The sequence below is a fragment of the Anser brachyrhynchus genome (genome assembly GCF_964034855.1).
Source record: "Anser brachyrhynchus genome assembly, chromosome: 6".
NCBI lineage: Eukaryota > Metazoa > Chordata > Aves > Anseriformes > Anatidae > Anser > Anser brachyrhynchus.
Genome location: NC_137700.1, coordinates 41,474,155 through 41,499,092, shown reverse-complemented (window position 1 = coordinate 41,499,092; position 24,938 = coordinate 41,474,155). Strand labels below are relative to the sequence as shown.

The window sequence follows — 24,938 nt, the reverse complement described above, 5'->3', positions numbered from 1 at the left end:
ATAGCCCAGAATTCTTCTAATTATTATGGGTTTGCCACCTTTCACGTTTAGCTTACTTTATTCTTAAATAATCAAAAGGGGCTTCTAGGATCTGTTTCAGGAAGCTCTCTACTACGCTATGAACAAATACTGATGCATTGGTGCAACCAACTGCAGGGCAGTAGCCAAGCAGATACACTTGAGGCCAAGAGGATGAACCCTGGGCAAAACAGATGCCCTAACGCCCTGTACCACAGCTGCAGTGCTGGACTGAACAGTGCTCTCCACATCTGTTTTGTTTATTGCTGAGCACATACAGATGCTCCCTATCCCCTCTCGTGTTTTTATCCCTGTAAACAGGGAAATATTGAAGTGTTAGCATCTAATACACAGGCAAGTCACCCAAACGCTTATTTGGCTTTTAAAATAGAATACGCCTCTTTAGAAATCTATATATACGAAAGCAAAACTGTGCTGGAGTCAGCTAAACAAAACAGCACCTTTGCATTTATCTTAAGGACGGCTAGACTGTTTGCTCCGAAGACGAAGACCAGCAAGAATCCAACCGAGGTGCCCCAAGTCGCAGCACCGGCTGAGGAACAGGTCAGCGTTCACATCGCGCTTGCTGGGCAGCATGACTGAAACGTATCAGATGGAATTTAAGGACTTCCTTTCAACCCTGTCATGGAACTCGCTTTTGCGGAGAGTAATTTGCCTTATCGGTTGCCCCGCATTCTGTAATCACGTGTAACCGAGCTACCTGATCTGATACCTCGCACAATAGGCTGGCTGTGGAGCGTGTGAACAGAACCCCTTCCTTGTCGGCCTCTGGGGCATACATGCAGTTAAGTGGCCACCTCTCTAATCAAGTACCAAAAAAAGTTCAGCTTTATCATTCTCCGCCCTATTTTAATCTCTCTACCTTTCTTTGTATACCCCTGCCTCTTGCTTTGAGGGCAACTCCTTTTCACTGTTCTTTAGGGCTGCTTCACAATTCACCTCCTACAGTGCTGCAGAACAACAAGGCTGAAAAGACACCCAAATACATTACTCTTGAGAAATTATGCCAACACAAAGAATACAAACACCTTTTGCCTGCCTCCCCCCCCCGGGTTTATGAAGTACACTGGAGAGTATCCTTCAAGGAATGCTAAATACAGTTTAAAGTGAACATTTACAGCTGCTGCTACCACCACCGAGCAAAATTTCAGATTCCATTTGTTGAGCCTCCTGTGTCTTACAGCAGTACAGACCACACAACTTTCAATAAGTTTGCACCACCCAGAACACTTTAAATAAATCATAGGCCAAGAGCATGCTGCATGGAGGTCAAATGACTTTTCGTTTACCCTGTGGTAAAAGGCAGCATGCCCACTACAGAATGAAAAACTAGTAGTTCTATGGGGTTTGTTTTGTTCTTTTTAATAGTAAAAGAAAGTTTACATCAAATGCAACTCCACCCCCTTCTATCTAGTAGCTTGTGTCATTCTCCTTTCAACTGCCTTTGTGTTCACGATTTATAGCTAAACATTTTTTAATATTAAATCTGAAAAAACAACAGGCTTACCTTGAAAACGGGTATATCCTAATGTTTCTCCTCGGAAACTCTTAAAATATTTTACTCCATAAACTATAATTGGTCTTCTAAGAATATGTGCAAGTACAAAAATGTGTGTCTGCTCCAAACTTGCTCCAGGCTGAACCAAACATAAACAAAGAGAACATTTGAAAAAGAACTTACTCTTTCTACTTTGAAATTTGAAAAACATTCTCCAAATTGAGACAGATAACGCTTTTAAGAGTGATCTAGTTTGACAAAAATTGAAAGAGTAGAAGACTACCACATGTCAGTTACAGATAAGCAAAAACATTTCAGCTTGCAAAATAACTTAATTATCTGTAATAATTCTTTGTCCCATCTCCCCGATTCAATCTAACATGTCTCATTCCGCAGTTAGTAGTGAAGCTCTGCAAAATATTTAGTCTAAAAATAATTCACTTGTTTGGGGAAAGGTTAGGGTAAATATCTTTTGACGATGGGAAAAGGGCACATCCAAAACAAATGACAGGAAAATAGCAGTGACAAAAAAACAGATATACACACTTCAGAAGAGGAGCTAAACTATTGCTATAGTTGGAAGCTTATTGAGATGTAATTCTCATTTTGGAGGGGTGGTGTAAATATCAAATTGCCAAAGTCTCACTAGTTTAAGCTTACAGATTTACAGGTATGTTCTAGGAGATACGTGTTGCAAGAGGTAGGATATCAAGGAGACTGTTATGTACTAGTTTACTCTACAAACTTCATTTTGACACCAATGTAACCCAACTTTTTCATACTGTACTGCATAACAGTAAGATCAAAAAAGTTTTTATATGAAATCTTCCCAACTTGGCTGGAAGAGCCTAAGCAGTAATAATTTAACATCATTGGCCTAAGAGGAATGTTTTTATTTGTAAACCAAAATCCTTATTCCTGAAGAGCACTCTTGAGTTCCTGAAATTTCTTTTCAGACAGATTAAAATATCCTTTCCAATGGCAAGGTTATAAAGAAGTTCTCTTACCTGGCTTGCAAGAGAGAGTATGAATGCCCAATCTTCCTGCCACTGTTCCTCACGCAACGAGAAATGTAAACCAAAGCTTTGGGAATACCACGATTCCCATTCTTTCCAGCGTGTATAGAACCTAAAATATGGGGGGGAGGCAGAGAATGGTGAAGACAAAAATATGTACTCATACAAAAATACATACCGTATGTCTGATAGCAGTATTCAGCCCTTGTAACCCTTTATCCCAAATCTGTTACAAACAGGAAGAAAGATAGCATACATCAGGAAAGTAGGTTTGCAGGTGGTTTTTTGTTTAGTTTGGTTTTTAAGATCTTCATGAGACTCCATTTGCTAATCCTCATTTAAGAAATCACTTGGGATCATCATGCCTACAGCAAACATGCTGTAATAGATGCAAGCTCCTAAAAGGCTCCTGGCTAGTTTGATACGTCTCGTAATAGCTTTTTTGAAGTCTTACTTAGCTTTATTTATTTTTGAAGTGTTGACCTATGGCAAACAAAACCAAGACGTTCCATTTCATGTACGAGAATTACTCACTGTTCTCACACAAACAATACATGTATTCTCTTCTTTAACCATCTCATGTGCCAATTCACTCCAAAGTGCCAGCATATCGACTTCAAAAAGACTACAGTTAAGAGGCAGAATGTGTTTTATGTCAGCTTTTGGAGCACAGAGTGGAGTAATATTATATGGGAGAGAGATAAAGCAGCATGGATCGAAAAAAAAGAAGTAAATACCAGAAAACGCAACTGATCCCATTTATACCCTAAGTCATAAGGTTTTAATTTTTGTTTTATTACAAATTAGTACTTTATATGCTACTTCCCAGTGTTTTATCTTTCTTAATCAACTACACAGAAAAACGACAAGTGTTAAAGAGCATACGCTGGCTTTTTAAATTTTAAGCTCCGTCTAGCCACTGTACTACCGAAAGACCAGAGCTTTGCATTAAGAACAAGGGTTTAGCAAAGACAACTTTTAAACAATGGCCTTCAATGCAAAAACAAAGAAACCATTCTGAAGTTCAGCTTATTAAAAAAATAGTCACTGAAACAAACTCAAATTAAAATCTGAAAAAAATGATGGGGGGAACCTTTCCTGTGCTTTCTCAGTAAGGATGTCATCATCCTAAAATCTTGGTGTATCTATCAGCCTTCACCAACCAGGCTGGTTTCCCCAGCTACTGCTAAAGTCTTTGCACATTTATTAAGACCCACTAATAAGACATTTTGGTAGGTTTACGTGCATCCTCACAATAACAGACATATGGGGCATCTTCTGGACTTGCTGCCCCTGGCCCCCAGCAGCACGTCTGTGCTGGGCAGGTGCCGCAGCCCTGGCACAGGCTGCCCAGAGAGGGGCTGGGGGCTTCTCCTGGAGAACTTCAAACCCACCGGGACCTGGGGCTGGGCACCCTGCTGGGGGGCTGGGGGGTTTAAGAACCCAGAAAGGAGTTCTGGCTCAAGTCTGATATGTTATCACCACTAAAATGCCAGCTGACTCTTCAAGAATTTCCATTTAGAGGCCGATGAGTTCCTATCAAGGACGCAGCTCTGTAGATGTCTGTACTAGAACCTGTGCTGATTTTCCTAATGACAAACTAGTAAATAACATTATGCGGGCTGAAGGTAAGCAACTGCATTCAAACAGCTGTAAAGGTGCGTACGAACCAGATAAAACACACCCCTGTGCTTTCAATATGAATACTAAATTCAGAATTAAATGTAACTTGGGCCTAGAATATGAACTGAAAAGCTTAACCAGACTTGCTACACTGTAAATGACGAGTGTTATGTTTGACACAACAGTAAGCCAACAACAGCTCGCGTTAACATTTTGAAAGATTGGTTTAAACCTCAGTAGTCTGCTGCATGCTTTTGCATACCACGCTTGTTTTCGTTACCATAAAGAACAAAATCTGATCTTCTAAGGCCAGAACAGAAATTTATGATAGAACTGCCTCTGAGGCCAGGCGCATTCCTGTGTGGTCAAGACGCACATTCCACTATAAACAACTGTAAAGCAGTGACAGAGCCATTGGGAGACACGATCTCAGGAAAAGAGCAAAGCACCTCTTCGCTGCATCCAGCTCTGGATGCTAATTCTGAGTGTTTGGAGAAACAGCAAGTAGCTGGGGGCAGCAATCACAGAAGCTACTTGAACGTATCCCTACAGTTAACCTTCTTTGACTTCCTAAGAAAGGGGACAGGCTTTCTCTCCAGCATGCTGGCTGATAGAGTTTGTCCTTGATGGCAAGAACGTAAGGAATCTGACCTCGGTCTTACTTTAGTTTTCACCAATACCCTGCCTTAGTCCCATTGCTCACTTGGTGTTGGTGTAGACCAGCTGGGTTTCAACTACAAGAGTTCTCCTTCCAGAGGCAAACCACAGTATGGGACTAAAGAAGGTTGCCAGTGTAAACCACCACAAGTTAATTCGGAAAGAAATTAATTCTACAGCCAAATGACAGCACTAGTTAAATGTCAACACTCTGTGCTTTACTGCCATTATTTGAGCAGACAGAACAGGAACAAAAAGCGCAGCACTGAATAAAGCTGTAAGTGAGCAGATGGAAGGAAAATACTGAAAACGTCATACAGGAATTAAAGGCTATCTTCTAACAATCTTCCGCAAACTGCCCGCCAACAGCAGCGAGACACAGCGTGTACATGATTTGCACTGAAGTATACAGAAATTCCAGTTCTAACTGCTGCGAGTGCACTCCTGACAAGCACACAGCATGAAATATTTACTTTGTTTTATATGCTACTTGCTGAAGATCACAAACCACCACTGACGTCAGGATGCCCAAGTTTCCAGCGGTACGTTTAAAGTAAGCTAGAACTAGATTACGACATGAATCACACTGACTCAACACCTTTGATCCACAGAGCCCAGAACAAATTTGCTTTTTTTTCTGTTGGTATACTACAATCAGCTACTGTGCTACGTGGAAAGCTGTCTCGAGTTGGCATAAAAAACTTACCAATGTGAGCAGTCATGTAAACTGTCGTGAAGAGCTTTCCGCAACACTGAATCTTTGTCGTAAATGCCCCAAGTAGCTTGTAGTACTGAATCAAGCAGGCAGTCCCCTGCAGTCCGATTCCAAAGTGCATATAACCTGCTGTCCAAGCGGGTGCCCAGTTCCAGCGACCAGTTAATGATGGGAGACTCCTCTTCTAGCTCTGCAATATGACAGTGTCTTAAAATCTCCTTTGCATTTGAAGTCTCTGAATCCAAACAGCACATTAATAGCGTAATCTCACCAATTTACCCATTTACACGATTAAAACTAATTTTCCCTCATCCTACAAATACAGATGAACTACAACAGCTAAAGGAACTTCCCTGGGCTATGTGCTCTCAGGAAAAGGAAAAAAACATATGCTAGCCTTAAAGAAACATCACATCAATTGCTTCAGGATTACTACCAAAGAAGAAAACTGTTCAATTTTCTTTAAAGAGCTTGTGACTTGAAGCTGTAAAGGTAAAAAACAAGCTAACAACAGAAGGACACACAATGAAATCTAAAGATGCATTAGAAACAATTTCTAAAGACTCCATTCTCAAAGACTCCATTCTCACTCTGCCTCTTATATAGAATGTAAACGTTAAAATAATTTCAGGGTGGAGATTAACTTGAAAGCATCAAATCTATATTGAAAACAACTTCAGGCAACAAATGCCACATTTACACATGTACATTTTATTGAAGAGGAGTATTCTCTACTGACAAGCAGAGAGAAATTCTAGCCATTCTCAAGAACGTTTACCTTTCTGCACATCTCTATCAAGTACTTCATCAAATAACTTTTCTTGGACTGTGGGCGGTAAGTCTTCAATATCTGGAAAAATTGAAAGAAAATACAAAAATCACTTAATGTTACCATAAAAGAGAAATGTTGCCAGTTGACGCTCAGGAGAATTTATGTAACAGCTTTTGCCCTACCTTCTGTAACATCTTTTTGTAAAAACTTATCTTTCAGATCTGTCATTTGTGATCATAGCCTTCACAGAGCACACTGTTTTAAAATACAGATCTCAGACTGACCAGCACACCTTTTACGCAGAAGCGATCGTCACAGCACATGTAGAGTAAGAACAGATTTCTCTGAAGGCAAAAGTGAAGTAGAGAACCACACTGACGTGGAAAAAAGCATTTTTACCCCTCCTGTATTTAGGACCACTTCAATTCAGAGTAGCAGTTTTCCACCTTTCTGGAAGTCTTCCCCTCCGGTCTCACCCAGCAGACAGGTGCTGTTTGCCAAGGGACTTGGTCTTGTACAGAAGACCAACCTTCAGTCATCTCATGTAAGCATCAGCAAAACAGTTTAGATAACCCCAATGGTCTGCAGGCCACAGCTTGCAGGTTAGAAGACAAAGTGAGAAAACTACAGAGCTGTGGCATGGGAAGTGCCAGTAAAAGCAACTGGTCCAAGAGCTTTACAAACAGAACCTGCAGTTACACATCTACGTTAAAGAAAGGTGAAGTTGCATAATGGGAGAAACTTTTGTGATTCCTGTATCTGGTCAAACAATCAGCACTACTGCACCTGCTAAAACTCCAATACTTGTTTTTACAGGGTAAAATATATATTATATACCCGTGCACACACGTGGATACACATAAGGGACTGTATATTGTATGGAAAAGGTAAGGGTATAAAAATAAGGTAGGCTTGCAACCATTTAGTCACTGGCTTGCAACCATCTAGCCACAGGAGGTTCCAAATAGAATTCTTACAGTGCTACTGCTTTATAAAAAGGACAGATGAATCTACTGATCAGTGGAATTTACATCTATGTATTTCTTACCTCTGGTAGTACTTCTATTAAAGGGAGACAGCTAATGAAAATTAAATATATATATATATTCTGATAGTTTTTGTTGGTAGTGGTTGGTTCGTTAATGAGCAAGCAGTTGAAAAACGTTCTCTTGATCTCAGAGTACCTCAAAGTATTCATAAAGTGTTACTGCTCTAATCAGTACATAACTAAAAAATAGCTCTGGGCATTATAGGAAAGGACTGAAAACTAACATAGCTATGGGAAAAATCCTATGAGAGCCCAGAAACATCTGAGCTCCCATCTTTACACAGCCTTTCCCTACATGACTCAACTTTTCTTCTATTTCCTCATGTTTGAAGAGAATAACAACTTCGCAAGAATAAAGTACAGGTAGAAGAGTGCAAAACTGAGTGTTACTAAGGTGTTGAGTGACACTGTTGAGTAACACTGAGTGTTACTAATTTCAACCACTAGATCTAACCTCAACTATTAAAAACAAAAATAAAACCTACACACACCACCACCCGCAAAGAGTCAAAATACACATCCGAAACTAGCAACTCTCAACCAGATCACAAAAACAAATCAACCAACCAGAAAAACCCAACCACCTAGCAGCAGAAGAATTTCATAGCTACCTGCAGGTAACGTAAACGTTACAAGGTCAGTCAGAAAATAGCAAGCGAAGTCTCCCTTCCGCTGATGAAGAGATGCAGCAATTTCGCGACGAATTTGTTCTGTGACCTCTGGACACACCATGGCAGGAATGCACTTTGCTGCATGCTGTGACACCTGGAACATAACAGTTATTGCACTCAGTATTGTTTCTAGTTAGGTATGAAGACTTGGAGTCATCTCCATCAGGGGAAAGTTTTTTTTTTAAGCAAGTGCTGCAATGAAGGTATAAGCATTAGTACTCTGAAGGATGAAATACACAGTTACTCTCAATGAATTAATGTCTCATTTAGAATGCAGCTGGTAACATAAAACTGGCTAAAAATCTCTTTAAATCAAAGAAATGAATTGACAGATGACCACTTCCAGTAGAAATAGGAAAGCAAATAAAAGCAACAGATAATAAATATACCTCAAAATTTATATGTGAGCCCCAACTACATTTAGCATTACAATACAATACCATAGCACAACAGACAATTTCCTGCTGAGAAACTTCCCAAAAGTTATTAAGTTAAGACACTTACATTTATCTGGATTCTACTCAGAGGCAAAAGGAAGTCATACAATGATACAGGGCAAGTGACATCGGGATTGACACTGGATGTTTAAACAAATATTTAGAAGGTATTTTCTCTAGTTAATACCCTAGCAAAGGAGGGTATCACTATGCCTCAAGTAGTGCTAGACATTTTCAAAGACTCTTAAGTATTTCTAACAACTGATACTCTTACAGAATTTTCTGTTCATTTTTGTTTTTCAGCAAATCAACTTTATCCACACAAAACTATGTGAGCTGCACAAAAAGTACTGGTATTAGTCACATGTAAGTATGTACCCATCAAGACTCTAGGTCCATTTGTCTTGCTTCATCTGCTCTGTTTACTCACTCAACCCTACACATTCCATCATCCTCAAGCACTTCTTCTGGGGGCAGTCTGCTTTCCTCATGAACACGTGCTTCAAAGTTGCATTACGCATCAAAACATGGAGGGCAGCAGGCAGGCAGAATAAAGGAGGGGCAACAGTAGAATAAAATTTTGTCTTTGATCAGGTGAGAAACTAAGTCTAAGAACAAAGAAAACCAAGAAACGTAGCAATAGCTATGGGCCTCCCAAGAGGGAGGGACTGACCATAGGCAAAGATCACCAGAAGTAAGGTGCTCCAGAGAAAAACACAAGGAAATGGAACGTGCCAGAGCAAAAAGTCAGAGGAACCAACTAGCCTACGCAACAGGGAAGAGTGGAAAAATGGAGTAATTTTGCAGAGCAAGGTATTTGCTCCCAGGAATCCAGAGAAGAAAAAAGAGCAATTCATTGTCAGGTAGACTTATTCATTAAGAGAACTCAGAAAAATTAAGCTGCCATTGATCTCAGTGTTCTGCCTTCGGGGCATTTCCTCTCCCCCACCCAAAGCACAGGAAGCCACACAATAGCTAGCTTCCACACCGGTGAGGTCAGAACACGTGCCAAGACTGCACAGTTTAATAGGCAAGCTGAATGTCCTCAAGACCACCAGATCCATACAGTTTTTAAGTAAATTCGCTTCTTTGGGAGAAAGATCAAGAGAAAAAAGGCGCAAGGCAGCAGTTCATATCCTCTAACAACGTCAGTGTCTATCTGCTGGCACATCGAGTTACATGTCACTGGCTGCAAACAAAGGCACGGTTACATAAAGTTCCTATTCACTCCATGCAGCAGCCCAAGTAACTCACCTCCGTAAGCAAGATCGCTAGCATATCTTGTCTCTGGAAGCGTATCGCTAGATGTACAAGCGTGTACCCGACGTCAAAAGCAGAAGGACGATTTAGCAGGCGTACTTCATCTGCGGTAAGCTGGCGGGCAATATCCCCTCCTGAAGACTTGTAAGCTTCAACAGCAGCTAAATCACCTTCTACAACTCCTGAAGGGGGAGTAAACAATTGGAAATGAATTTGTTGTAGATAGCAAACGGGCTGCTCTGGATCAAGCCCTTATTTAATACAGTTTACCTCTACATAGTCTAATGCAGACCAAACACACGAAATCAATTGAATATCAAGAACCTTGCAAATGAACTTTTTTTCAAAGGGAAACAAGAAAAAAAAAGTATCTGTACTTAAACTTACCTTGCCTTCTAGGCCCTTTCTACTACCCAAAATAGTTGGAAGATATGGCAGATCAAAAGCCAGCTATCAAGAGGTGCTAAGGACCCTTGTGCCAGGAAATAGCTAACAGAACATCCTTGCTATCGTTTCATTTAATCAACAGCATTGAAGGACAGTCATTCATTCATAGTACAGAGGTTACTGTATTGTATCTTCCCTTGTTAACTTACCTTAAAAACAAACCAACAGATCTAAGAAATCAAACACTTAATGTGGTTTTTGAAATAAGACTTTTTCTTCTTCCGAGTATATTTTAGAATATTGTTGGAAGAGGATACTCAACACATTTCAGCTCACGCTCTCTGCTAATAACTGAACTTACACAGCTATCGTTCAGTTACTCTTTGAGAGTAATGATATAAAGAGTAATTCAAAGAATTAAAGAGAAACCATGCCCACAAACACACATTGCATCAACTTTGTGTTGCGGTAGTTTCTAAAGCAAGATAAGGAAAGAGCCCTGGTATCTTCTACAGTCCCCAGGAATCTAACTTGTGTGCCACGTTCATATCAAGACCATTCATGCTGAACACATTCCTTAGCTGCGATTACCAGAATCCATCATCTACAGGGTGTGGTGGAATCGTCTTTAACAGTATTGACTCCAATCTAAGACTTTTTTTGAAGGTATAGTTTGAAGGGATTTTGAAGTTAAGATCTTATTTTAGATAGCATTACGTTGTTCTCTTGTGAAGCATGAGTTGAAGAAGCAGAACCTTAAAGCCATCTTTAACGGAGAAGCAAACAGAACACTAACTCACCATTAAGAAGAACCCCAATTTGCAGGAGCTCACAAGCAGAAGAGTAAGAACACAGACCCCAAAACCAAGAAAACCCTCTCCCCCATCTTCTGTAGCTATACCTCTGTGCCAGTTTGTTAGTCAGCAGTTGAGCCGGTATTTACCTACAGCCCATGATACTGGAAGAGGCAACAAGTCTTTCCTTCACTCAACTTTACAAAGACTCAAAAAATCCATCAAAAGGGAAGGGGGAAGTTTCAATCAGGGCACTCACTCCTGCTCAGGATTTAAAAAAAGAAATCAAACACCAGACAGAAAAGGAAAAGAAAAGAGAAAAAAGTGCCTACTACCAGGGAAGAACACTAACCACTGTGTTGCTGGTTAGTCCAGGACTTGGGAAATGGTTCTTCAGTTGACCAGAAAGTTCATCATTTAAACAATTTATAAATTAATACAAAGAGCTTGAAAAGCTTTCACAAAAAAAGCAGAATGAAAATGGATTATCAGTTGCAAGACATTTCTCTTCAAAGTTGTTGGCTCTACTTATTAAGCCTCCACAGCTGAAAGTTAGATTACTCATTTCAAGGGTAGTCAAAAGCAACAAATGCAACCGCGAGTTTCAGCCATACAACACGTACCGCTTTCTCAAGCACTCAGAAATCCTATTTCATTTCAATGAAAAGCCCTGTCACTGGTCAATGCACTGCTCAGAGTTTCAAGACTAAAAAAACATTAATTAGAGGACCACAAGTTGGGATATATGACCAACACAACTGTGCTCCCGTTACATTTCCACTTCTGGGTGGAGCTAAGGCATACTAAGGGAAAAGGTACGGTTGTGTCAGTGCCTGCTGCATTCACCCCAAGGACGCCGACTGTAGCATTTCACTTCCATATAACCACGTACTTGGGAAACTGCTAAGGTGGGACCAAGGCTGCTTGTGAAGCATCGTTGTAGCTCTGTATGTATACATGGATCTCGAAGTCATCCAGTTTCTCATGACTCTTTCTTAAGATTAATTACACCATAGCTTCGGCTCAAGATCACCTGTTAGCAAACACTCAAGAAACCACAGGGAAAGAAGAATCCTGACAGAAGAGCAGATACTCTGCTACCTTATGACACCCTTTGTATTGTTACATTAACTTAGGGACAACATCTTGCTAAAGATTATCAATCACTTTGTACCCTTATATTTTGAAGGCACCAAAATTAAAAGAATCAAACATCCCATGTGATCCCTAATGACTTTTTGGTGACAGATGGTCAGACCCCAAAATTCCCAACAGTTCCAGTGAACCAGGCCGCCAAGTACACGCTGCATCGTAGCACACTCTACTACAGCCCTCAGACAGTGCCCAGCTATTTGTCGTTATTCTTTTTAAGCCCCCCCCAGAGAGCTGCTACAGCAGCTTCCTACCATCAAACCTCAGCAGCAACTGATGCTGGGAGGCAGTCGTGTGAGGTTTTGCAATGCCTTCAAGCACTTGCTGCAAGCTGCAACAAGGACCTAAATCAGTGACATGTGCTGTACGCGGTACTGCCAGTTCTTGCAGTTTATTCCCAAGTCTTGCAATACTTGGCATTCCAAGAAGTTCCTTCCATCTCCTAGAATTAATTACTGAGGTTGTTATGTAAGTTTTCATTTGAAGAGCACATTTCTAAACCTCACTGGTGGGATTTAAGCTAATGAGAATACATACGTGAAAAAATGGGCAAGCCATATATGCTTTCAAGACTTCATTATAAAAACTGAGATTGTAAGTGTGCTTTAAGTATGGGGTTGGCAACACTATGAGAATTAAATAACAGTGGAGGTGCCCTAAATGATGCATCAAGCAAGCGGTTACAGCTGTGGAGGAGAGGGGATGTGCAAGCACCAGATCTGGTCATCCTCTATTCTTTAACCCAAGCAGCCAAATGACTAAAGAAAAAGAGTGGCAGCAGCTCCCTTTTACCACAAATCCAGGCGAGCTTGCTTCTGGATGCACCACGAGGTGTGCCCTAGCTCTGCTGTAACGGAGTCCCAACAGATGAGCAAGGCACACAAAAATCAAACCATACTGGGCTTGTTTTGCACATTTTTCCGCCCCCTACAGAGCTCATTGCGAGTCTGTCTCCTTATAAGAAGTTTGCTCTTGCAAACCTGCTGCATGCTGTAATGCCTGGTGCTAGTCTGCACCAGAACACCCCGAGGGAAGCACCCCGAGCATCACTACAGCACAGCCTCTTCTGTGGTCACCACAAACCCTTTCGGCCCTTCCTACCCAAATATCTACCCCATTAGAGCTGCTTCAGAAGAACAGGGTAAGCTGCTGACAGTCCATCAGGTGCCAGCCAGCACAATCCAAGGCTACAGCCAACGCTGAGCGGGGAGACAGCGGTTTCTGAAACAAACTGCCAGAAATCTGCACCAGGAAATGCAAGTCTTGCCACAAAATGAGGGGGGTAAACCTGCCTACACGCAAAATTCAAGACAGTCTGTAATTCTTGAATTCTGCTCTTCGTGTTTTTGTTGACAAGGGGAGGCACATTCCTAGGGCTTTGATTTCCATCGGATGGATGGATGATAGCCTCCAATTCATTGCTCTATTTAAATGCAGCTTAACAAAACACTATTTACAAGCAATGCTACAGAAGTATTTACTGGTGCTATAATTCACTACGTTTCATAAAACACAAGTGCCTGATTAGCTAAACAAGCAGCCTTTGAATCGTGTTCCGATACAGCCCGTGCCAGTTGGATCGCTCCCCGCTGACACCCACCGCATTCCTCGCGCTGTGGAAATGTCAAGGGAAGAGTGGCATTTGCCTCGAGATTGTTCACATAGCATCCCGCGTGCTCGGGCAGCCAGAGCTCTGGCTGGGGCACAGCTCTGATTGTTTACACGAGCTCCACGTCTGCAAACGGCTCCTTACAACACCGGGTACGCTCCTGAGCCACAGCAAGGATAGTTTTTCTTTAAAGCGCATTCCAGAAGTGGCAGCTTGACACCGCAAGCCACAGGCACTGCTCTGTGACCATCAGGTCCCCTCTCCCCTCCCTCATCACCAAAAAAAGTTTGTGCATTAAGCAAAGCACATGACTACAGCCTGTCACCCTCAGTGACAGGACAGAATTAAGGGCTGCACGCAAGTCAAGAGAAGTCACAAGGGTCCAGCTGTGTTCCCATACACAACTCAGCCATTTCCTCTTCTTACAGTCTTCGTTCACAGCACTGGGAGCCAGTGTTTTTTCTTCTACTAGTAAAGCCCAAGCTCTTACAGACTGCTCAGACCTGGAATACACAACCTCAGTGCACATACGACAATACTCTTTTTGAATAACCTGCTTAATCTCCAAATTTAAAAAATATTAAGTTACCCACTAACAACTATTTGTACAAGGCTGCTCCTGCACTGTTCCTGCTACAACCGTTACAACCATCTTCATCAGATACCAGATGTTATCTTTGCTCACATTTAATAACCCCATAATTAGGCTAGTTGCAAGAACTAGAACTACTTCAGCTACAATACTATTAAATTTATTCTTTAGAACATGTAAATATTTACAAGGTTTAGTGCAGCTAAGCAAACTTGGAAATATACAACAGCTTACAAGCTATCTACAAAGCTAAATCCTATTTGCCTTAATTGCACAGTCTCTATGATTTCTAAACCACCAGGTGTAAAGTTCCCAAAGAAAACACCGTACAGCAGCCTTTATTTACTTCACTCCCTCTGGAGCACGCAGGCTGGCACGGCCTGCAAATGCACTACTCCAGTTCTTTCAAACTGACTGCGATGCAGCTCTGCCATTTTTGCACAGGGCAGCTGGGAGGCTGAGGGGGAAAGAACCGGGCAGAACTGGAACGTGGGGTCAGGACAAGGGGCCACCAGCTCCTCCGACAGCTCCCAGGTTTAAATACACAGGGAGAGACTAAAGGCAAGCAAGGACAGAGAATATTAACCCTCACTTTGACCACACCTGCTGTTGATTTCCTTACAGGTTCCTCAACAATACCTCCGCTGACCTGCTGCAGACACAGGAGAGCTACCACAGAGCAGCAAGACACTGTGGGTCAGACAGCAACCGACTGCAGCAGGCTCCTGACCCCCAAAAGCTGTAAAAACACCCCCTTCATCCAGAGGCAGACATGCAGGCTTGCATGCACGACAGCACAGGCACTCTCAATCTTTGAAGAGGTTGAACAGGATCAAGCTGAAATGAAACAAACCAAGCTGAAGACAATGAATATCCCCAGCACACCTACTTACACAAATAGAACGTTTTTTGCTAAGTTAATGGAAAAGTGTGAGCAAGCCTTTGGGTTCAGATAAAGTAGCTAAAGAACAACCCAAAAATGAGAGATTTCGTTGAATCGAGGAGGTGACAATGCTATGGTAAACAATGTGAGCTGGACTGGAGAAGGAAACGCTTCATCTCTGGGAGGTCTCCTGAGACCCTCCCTAGTGCTGGTACACGATCATCAGCAGATCACCCTCTAGGTAACGATAGCTTGAGACAGAATCCCCTCTGCATGTTGCATTCCTCAGTTTCTCAAGCTCTGCAACTTGCAGCAACTTAAGAATGAGCAGCTTCCAAGAAGGCCTGTACCTCAAACTGGAGGTCATCCAGTGCATAGCGTTCTTCTTTCCGTGCGAACAGCCCTTACACCCACAGAGTGCACACAGCATGCTCCCAACACGTTAGTAGGAGGCAGAGCAGAACACACATGAACTGCTGGAGGAGCTCCCTGTGCCCTCTCCTATCTGTCAGATGTTTCCAACCCCCAGCTGCACTGATGGCCGATCACTTGCTTCCACAGTTGTACCCTATACAGAGGCAGGATAGAGAAATATGAATGATTTTTAAAAGTTAATTATTGCTGTTCCCAAGGCAAATAACTATTCTTGGTCATTACTCAGTTGTTTTTAGCATAAAACATCACCAAGACTTTAGAAAAGGAGTCAGGAGTCCGAAATAAAAATTTACTTCAGGAGTCCAGGTTTTCTACCAAGGAGTAAGGAACGCAGTCTTCCATGGCCTGGAAGATACACAGCAACAGCAGGAACGTGCACACAAACACACACGAGCACAAACACAGTTGTACGATACAGAACAAAACACACCAGGATGTTCCTCATCCAGGCAAGAGCTCCACATTACATCACTGCCACCTGGCACGGACGAGGAGTTTGCCGAATCACGCTTCCCAGCGTCACGAGGTAGCAGGGGAAGGAAGGAGGGCAGGTCGTACAGCTCACACAGGGCCTTCTCCCTCGGTCATTCAACAGGCCCTGTTTGCTGTATTTAGCCACGGCCAGCAGTGCAGGTTATCACCTGTCGGTGACTGACTCACGCCTCGCTTCCCCCAGACACGTCAGGAGAGCCTGAAGTGACACTAGGAAGGCGCGACGCCCGGCCTCTCCCCACCTCCTGTGCTCGTTTCCACCCATACACTTCCCACTCCCTCATTACAGCTCTGACAGCCCACAGCAGGGTTTGGGTGACGAGGAAACTGCTCTGGGTTTGTTAACCAGCAACCAAAGAACCACCCCCCACTAAAACAGCCCTTAGTCAAACCTAGCAAGCTTTGCTTTCATCAGCAGGACTGCTTTCCAGGCGTACCGCACGCAAACGGAAGGAGGACAGCAAGAAGCAGCTCGGAGTACCACCTGGGTGGCCGTGCCAGCTGGAACCTGGGACATCGGTCCCTCTGGGGTGCTCCGGCTGCCGGTGAGGAGCCCCACGCCCTGCAGAAGGAAGGCAGGCTCCCTCCCCTCCAGCTGCACCAGGCTGCTGCCCAGTGAACACCCCCTACATCTACGCAGGGCTGCTCTCCTTCCCCACTAGGCTGGTGTTTGCTTGGGTAAGACACCTGGCACTGCTTCAGAAAACAAGAGAAAGCGACAGAGGAAAAAAATAAGAAAGTAGTTGACAAAGGAAAAACTAAGCAGGCATATGTCGGAATATCAGAAATGAGCAAGCAGTCCTTTTAAGGACGCACCGCAAAACAAGATTCATTACGGATTGCTCCAAATATTTGGGGTTTGTTTAGGAAACATACTCCTAGTTGTTTCTCTCAGACAGAGAGGAGGAATGCATGCCTAGTCGGTTTTGGAGACACCATCTGCAGCAGAAAGTCTGGCCCACGATGGAAGCTACCTTACTGACCTGAGCTTGAGAAGAAAAGCACACTCCTGCAGCTGTTAATATGCAGGACCAGAAGAGAAAGGAAAAGGAGAAGAAATATAGCTTACCCTTAACCTGCGAGCTGCAGTTCAAGCTCAGGAGTTAAACACACACCCCGAGAACCCCCACAAGTGCCCTGCAGCAACCACACTCTGCCAGTGCCACTGTGAGGCCAGTCCTGAAGCACCACACCCCAAACTCTACAGGTACTGGGGTTGTGACCATCCTCCTCCGTTTGTACTACTCTATCCCAGAGCCACCTTTAACCAGGCACTTAACCCAGCTCTACCTGGCCCCACGGCAGCACTGCTCTGCTTACACACTGGAGGGTAATTTTAAATAATATATTAGCTTTTTTTTTTTTTAAATTCTTCTCTCCAAGAATGGAGTCACCTTGGTCTTTGCATTAGCCTCATATTAGGCCAACACAAATGAAAGAGTGGTGTCACGTCACTCAACAGCCCCACTTGCTAGGTGCTTTGATTTCGGTAACTAAAACACACTGAATCCTAGCTCTAAAACCTCACCCTTTTGAAAAGGGATCATTTGAAGGATGTAACAACTGCTGCATAAAAACAAGTCAGGAACAAAACCAACACATTCAGCTACATTTACTTGCAGAGTATGAAAGAGGTGACGCTGCTAAGCCTGGTTAGGAAGGAACATCCTGCACCAAGGAAACTGCTTGTGCTGAAACACAGGAGGAGCACTCCTCCCGGTCTGTACAGCCTACAGGTGAACGAAACAGAGGCCTTGATGGTAGTAGCCTTGTCTTGCCAAGGATTGCTCCTACTCTTGCTGCTCTGATCAGTTCAAAACTTTTGGATGGACCAAGTGTAGCTTTCCCTGAAGTCACAAATAAAGATTAATCTCTGCCACATTAGAAAGACTTGGAGTAAGTAGACCCTGCACAAGTGATGGGTGTCATCTGAAGGTACTGAACCCAAACAAGCCACTGCTCATCACCTGAGCTACGCTGAGAGACTACGTACCAGCTCTTCCACTACCCACTTCCACAGGCTTACCTGACATTTAGTATTAACTTTTTTTATCATCTTGTAGCTGTGTTTGTCTAAAAACTGACAAGCATTCAGCTCAGCTAAAGATTCACACGAGCTCTCCAGCTGGCTAGCAAACAATAACTTATTAAGCCACAATAACTCAGTTGATTTTGATGGCAAGAACATGTGCTTCAGGCCAAATTGTTCAATCAAGATTCAAGTTGCTTTAAGCAGCATGTCACGCTAAGACAACGAGACAACTAGCACAAACGAGGCTTGCTGCTCTTCGAATTACTGAACTGCTACACCCCTCCCACGCAGATGTGCTCTGCAAAGCATCCAGAGAGCTCGGCACAGAAGATGCTGTGAAGCTTTAAGTGGTCTTCCTAAGGTAATTCCTGCTGCCAGCACCATTTAGAAAAACATGACATCTGTGACATGCAAAGTGAAATACTGAAATTAAGGATTCATTATTAACAGCTTTAGTTGTCTTTTTTTCTTATATAACTTACAGTGTAGTAAGTGTAAGTTACAGGAAGGAATCCATGAACTCTTAGCAGAACAGTAGTGAGATTCAGCACACACAACTCCCTTTGAACCACAGCTTTCTCATTAAGTTATCAGGACACCTCTGAGATACCTTCAAACTTTGTTCATTTGAGGAGAACCAACTCATAGTGCCTTACAGAATTTGTACAGTTTTAAATTTCACGTGCAAACTTGTAAGCACGAGCAACTTTAAATATAAATAAGTTCACATTCTTAAATAGAAGATTACTACCATGTCCACATTGATTAAGTCTGAAAAGGCAGGATATTTTCAGTAACACTGGAATATCAAAAAAATCACTGCTGAAAAAGCAGAGGAAAAAAGCCCTAACATGTAATACAATTGCCATTAGAATTCAAGAGAGATGCTTGGGAGCCACAGGAATGACCTCCAACAACTGATCTCAGCTATTTAGTAACTTAGTGTCATACAGAATTTCAGTTGCTTCATTTCAGAAGAAAAAGGCTCTGCATGTCTGCTAGCATGTAAGCAGCTTAAGGTACCAGGAAATCTAGCTATTCTCCCAAATGAAATGCCTCTAAAGCTACTTATGCAACCAAAAAACCAAAATGCCATCAAATGACTTCATGAAACCCTGAGGAACAGCACGAGACATCCTAGCAATGCTACAGTTTAAAATGAAGTGTTTTACACTAAAAATAGTGGTGTATTTCAAGTGTTTAATCTGCGTGTATGCTAGGGCAAAAGGTAGCTGCTTCCGGGAAGTTACAGCACAAAAGTTAACTCACAAGGTCAATAACTGGAGAAAACCCTGCTCTCACATGTCTCTGATCTTTAACAGCCCTGGGAGAACGACCCAGAATTTCCTTAGGAAAGCACTAAAACATAAAACAAAATCGCATCTGAATTTTTTGAAGCAGTTGCCTACAAAAATACTTTCAGAAAGCCTGTAAACATTTACACCACAGTATCTGTATTAACACAACATTATTACTGTCAAGGTCAGTATTACACATGCAGTTTCTTGGAGCTACATATTTTGGTGTTATTTTTAACATCTGACAGAGCATCTTGTACTGTTGTGAGCTCTACACTGTTTACAAATACTCCCAAGCTGCAGCTGCTGCTTCTACTAGCTTATCTCGCTATAGCAAAGAGAGGAGTAATTTTGAATATCCAGCAAAGGCTTTTTTTCCTTTTAAATACAATACTATATGTACCACAGTGTTCTCTAGATCGGTTTTATAGCTCTCTCTACTTTTGGACTACACAGCAGAATAACAGGATTTTGTTACGAGGATATTTATTCCAACAAGAGGACAAAACCACCCACGCATAGCCACGAAACATGTCTAACCCTGTTCAGTTTATGGATGAACTCTGCACCCCCGATTAGCAGGTGTTAGTTCAGGTTTACTCTTAAAAATTAAAACACAAGGATTAAAAAAAAACTGTTTCAAAACCAAATGTCAAGTTTACTCTCAAATCCTCACTCTCCCCAAACACCCAACCGCTACACTAACAGCATAAGGTAGCAACGAACAACTTACCCACGCAAGCATTTAGAAACAGCCAGTCAGTCTTTTTCATTCTATTTTTTATTTGCTTTAGTTTTTTGAAGTCAACTTCAAGTTCTTCCTTGCTGCCAACAGCTCCAGCCAATTCAATTCTTTGGAAGTCCATTTTCACGTCGGATTCGCGTTTGGTTGTAGGCGGAGATCTTCTTTGGCTATTCCCACTACTACAGCTCCCCCTCCACCGAGCTCTGTCTTGCTCATTTATGATTGAAGAAGCCTCGTCTGTGTCTGCCAGTTCTATTGCTTCGATGTTGTTAGGTCTGGGATGATCACACACAACGCATTTCCTGGCCTTCGCCCAGTTTTCGTATGTACAAACGGAACAAGTCCAGTGCTGAGCCCTTGTGTTCAGTTTATTTCTGTCATTATATTCCTCACACGGGTCAACAGAAAAAGGAACTGGTCTTGAACCAGACCCTGAAGACTGCGGGGACTCCGTGGGACTCCTGGTCCTACGCTGAGACAAGCACTGAGTACATCTTATCGCTCTTGGCCAGTTCAAGTACGTGCACATGTGGCACGACCATTTATTTGCACTTTCCATACTGTAAGATGATTTAACCCTTGGTCTTGCACTAGAATCTGGACATATCAAAGGACTACTCCCTCCTTCGGTGCTTGTAGGATCCCAGTCTCGACCAATATCACTTGAACCACTTTTAAATGGATCTTCCGTGATAATTGTTCCACTAGGCCTCTGAGCACGACACATGGTACATTTGATTGCAGATGGCCAATTTTCGTATGTACAATACTCACAAGCCCATTTAATTCCACGCTCTGTCATCGTGCACTTCTTGAAATGAACTGCGTCAGGCAGAAAGCTAAATAATCAGAATACATCGTTAGTACGTAATTGCATACAAGCTCTGTTTTCAAAAAAAGTCTCATAAATGAATTGTAACCCACTTGATGCGCACTGCACCGAAAAGTACGAAAGTTAAGCTGGGCGAGTGGACAATCTTTATCTCCTTGATAGTATTAGGACACTGTGTGGGTGTGGGATGCTGTGAGAAGGACAAGACTTGAGCTAAATGACTAATGCTTGAGCCACTTAGATGCTGAATTCAGGATTTCCTACTGTGGGAAAGAAAATGCAGTCCTGCATTTCAGGAATTTCTTACGTTTGGACAGAGGTTTCCAAAGACATTCAGAAAACAGATATTAAGCATGGAGAATAGTGAAACAGAGACCAGTGAGGTTACAGAAACAGGTCACAAATATTAAATTCTTGAAGTAAAACTCAATATGAATACAGCAGTACTGGAAAGAGGACACAAAGTCTAAAATCCGTACAGCCAGTCATCACAGGGCTGGAAGGAAGAGCTGTATTGGGTAGGCAGTTATACCAGTAAGCAGTTCTTTTGGATTAGCAAGCTGTAGGAGTTGACGTAAAAGGCACACACTTGACTTTTTTTTAAAAACACGTGCTTAACCAAGACTAGGCCTTGATTCGACACCACTCACAGCAGATGTGTTATGAGGTTAAAGTAACGCCCACGAGCAAGCTCAAGCTATGTGTGCTCACAAGCCAACGCAGTGCTCCCATTCTACAGTCCAGATTTCAATCTCAACTCACTTTTTCTCTACTGAAGAGGAGAGTCCGTCTTCATGCTGGCTCAGACCTTTTCCTCAGATTGCCAAATATGAAGGATGACACTAAGCAGGTAACTATTCCTGTAAACAAAATGAAAACAGACTCATTATGGGTTTCCTACTGGACCTGAGTAACCAGAAAGTTAATTATTAAATGCCACACCTATTCTGATCACAATTTACGTGTTTAAACTCAGCCATGGCCTGCTAATACTAACATACAGACTGGCTAAAATAAATCAATGTTTGAGAAGAACACGAGCAATCAGTTGATCTGCTAAAGAGCTAAATGCAAACAACATCAAAGTCACCCCAAAACATCCCTGAACACTCTCAGTGGAAAACAAAACTGAGGATGGGGAGGAAAAAAGCCTCAGTCACCATCAGTTGGTATAGAGGTCAAATGGGGGTAAAGACTAAGACAGGCAGATAAAGGGTAAGTAGAAAAAAGCAGATCGTATGGTCTCTCCCCTCTTACTACAGCATTGCTACCTGACATACAGCCATCCTTTATATGCTATTTTGACGCACACAGAACTATTCAAAAAACAAGTTTGTCATATCAATTGACTGACAGCTCTCACGTTCACCACACTGAAACTCTCTTGGTTAAGAAAAACGCCCAGAATCCAGTACCACAAAACCTTCAGTTATGCAACAGGATCAAATCCAAATCTGGACAGACTAAGCCCCAGTTTATACCTTTTCTCCTATTAGGAGATGCTTTACCAGCGAGTCCATTCTTCACTGCAATGCCTTCGCCACCACCCTGACCCACCGAGGCACAGTTAAACGGCCACCCTGATTTGTCAGCCTCAGGCTGTCACAGAGAGGCACGTCTGTGCTCTTTCCCCCTAACTATTATTCTCGCAGTCTCCCTTCCGTGGATCCCAGCAGGCAGCAGTTTTTTCCAGCAGCTCGACCCTGATGTATGCACCAGATCAGGTGGCTGCACGATCGAGGGGCTATCGCATGGCCAGGAGAGAAGAGAGGACAGGCCGAGCCTTTCCACAGCAATCCGTATTTATGGCACGGGAAGGCAGATGAGCAGCCAGGAACCCACAAAGCTTTTTCCAGAAAGCTTGGGTTCTACCATTACTTGTTTGAGCAGCCTGCAGAGCACTCCCCTCCCACCTACACGTCATAAAACTGTGTTAGGCTACGGAATGTGCTGCGAAGGCAGGTCGGCTGCCTACTGCTTCCCCTCCGTGACTTGCTCAGAAAAGTTCATGCCCACTCTAAGAGGAGAAAAGTAGAAAAAAGGAAGAACAAGATCATACCGGGGTCCCCATATCTGTACAGGGGTAAAAGTCACGTAACAAGAACATGAAGTCAATGCTACTGAAGGCATTTTCTTTAAAGACTTTTCAGAAACTTGTAGGAAAAAAAAGCATGTTTCTCTATTCCAGAAAAGAAACTAAGGCTTTGCCAAAGCAGTTCCAAAACATGAGCATACTTAATGACAGATTTACCTTTTCCGTTTGGTCAAGGGTTTCCCCACCACCACCACTCGTGAAACACACTTTTTAATGACTTGAACGTTTTGTAAATAAGTTTATTCTCTGCATAAGCAATAAAGCTCTGAGACAGTACGTTTTATAGTTCTAAAGACAGTTGAAGACGGTTTTCAGAAACGAGTATGAAGCAGCATGCTGCCGGTGCACCTGCCACCACCCCACGTGCAAAGAGCTGTTTCGCCTGGGCTGTGAAGGCCAGAAAGCTGCTGCTCAAGTAGTTCAAGACCCAATGCAAGTTTGGGAACACTTTCTACACAACCTGAAGCTGGTATGTTGTTTTTTCTTTCCATCTCAAGTCAGACTGGTGTACAGTACATGATGAAGCTGTGACTGGAACATCACGAGCCCTAGCTTGTACAGCCTTAAACCCAGCAGCTCCCCTTGCAAACAAATCCCAACCCGCATTTGGGACAGAAGACAAAACACCGTGCATCTTGCTGACATCAAGGCTAGAAAAAGACTGATACTCAAGGGGCTGGCCACAAAAATGCTCTAAATAAATACGGAGATGTTGCTTATGAAACTAAATAACACAATACACTGGGTTACAGAAGCCAAAACTTCTGAGATATGAGCTCACAACCTCCAAACACAAGGCCTCCGGTTATTATGAAGTAGGAAGACAAAAACATTCAGCGGAGCAATGCAATTTCTCTGACAGCTCTGCCAATACCCACTACAGCAGTTAAAAGAAAAACGCAGCACTTCCACAGAGCAGTTTTTTTGGGTTTCCATCTAGGCATGACCCCCGGTGGCACACCCATGCCAAGACCACCAGAGCCATCGGATTTACCGCTGTTACTGACCGCCGGCAGGCACTGCGCGGTTCAAACGCTGGCACATTTTCTCAGAATTACTTCTTCACCACTCTGTCTTCAAGCAAGCTTGTTGTTTTGGATTCTGCACAGAGAAGTTGAATCATGCAGCACCTCCTCTGGCAGAGAAGGAGCGCAGCAGTGACCAAGAGGCACAGGTGCGTGCCTCAATGTCCAAAAAGCATGAGCAGGCAAGAAATTAAAACCCGCAGAACTCCGAGCAAGTACCAATTGATCGGTACATGGAAAGCGTGCTAAATACACTCTGGACAGACTACCAGAGTAACTCAGTACGTTAAAGAGGACAATATTAAACTATTATTAAATCAAATGACAAAAAAAAAAATCACAGCAGTGACAGACTACCTTTTCATTAAATAAGGCCAGTCAGAAAAGGTCACTTTAAAAAAATAATCAGAAAATTTTGCTTTGTTTCAAGAATGCTCTTGTTTTTAGGTGTATGGGAAAACACAAACTGGCATGCAGGAACTGGAAAAAAATGTCAAGGCTTAAAAAACAGATTAAGGCAGGACGGACCTATATTCTCCATGACATAAGTCAACTATTCATGGCATCCAGAAGTTAATTCTCCTCTGGCTCAAAGAGGGACCAAGGCAGGACTCCATGCCACAGGACGACAGAGCCCCTGCCAACCAGCTGGCCCGCCCCGTGAGCCCTGCCTGCACCGCAGGCTCCTCGCTGGGGTGCTCAGAGCTCACCGCTGCTGGCAGATGCCCTGTGTAATTGTACCAACAGATCAGTGCTCCCACCTGAGCTCATTTTGCTCCTGAGTGAGGACTTCCAAAGACAGCTAGCTTCACTCTGTACTTACAGGTAAAA

The 24,938-nt window shown here is 42.9% G+C and overlaps 1 protein-coding gene across 1 annotated transcript in view; it reads right to left on the bottom strand.

Moving 5' to 3' along the window:
- ZRANB1 (zinc finger RANBP2-type containing 1) overlaps positions 1-24,938 on the bottom strand; it is a 41,110-nt gene that overhangs the window by 7,360 nt on the left and 8,812 nt on the right. Inside the window, exons 3-10 of the mRNA XM_080597221.1 lie at positions 21,750-21,847; positions 20,144-20,994; positions 9,731-9,918; positions 7,980-8,133; positions 6,327-6,398; positions 5,540-5,738; positions 2,545-2,665; positions 1,547-1,676 (exon numbers count right to left, since the gene is read on the bottom strand). Coding sequence (XP_080453347.1) covers positions 1,547-1,676; positions 2,545-2,665; positions 5,540-5,738; positions 6,327-6,398; positions 7,980-8,133; positions 9,731-9,918; positions 20,144-20,957 — 1,678 coding nt within the window. The 5' untranslated portion in view covers positions 20,958-20,994; positions 21,750-21,847. The remainder of the gene's footprint in view (positions 1-1,546; positions 1,677-2,544; positions 2,666-5,539; positions 5,739-6,326; positions 6,399-7,979; positions 8,134-9,730; positions 9,919-20,143; positions 20,995-21,749; positions 21,848-24,938) is intronic.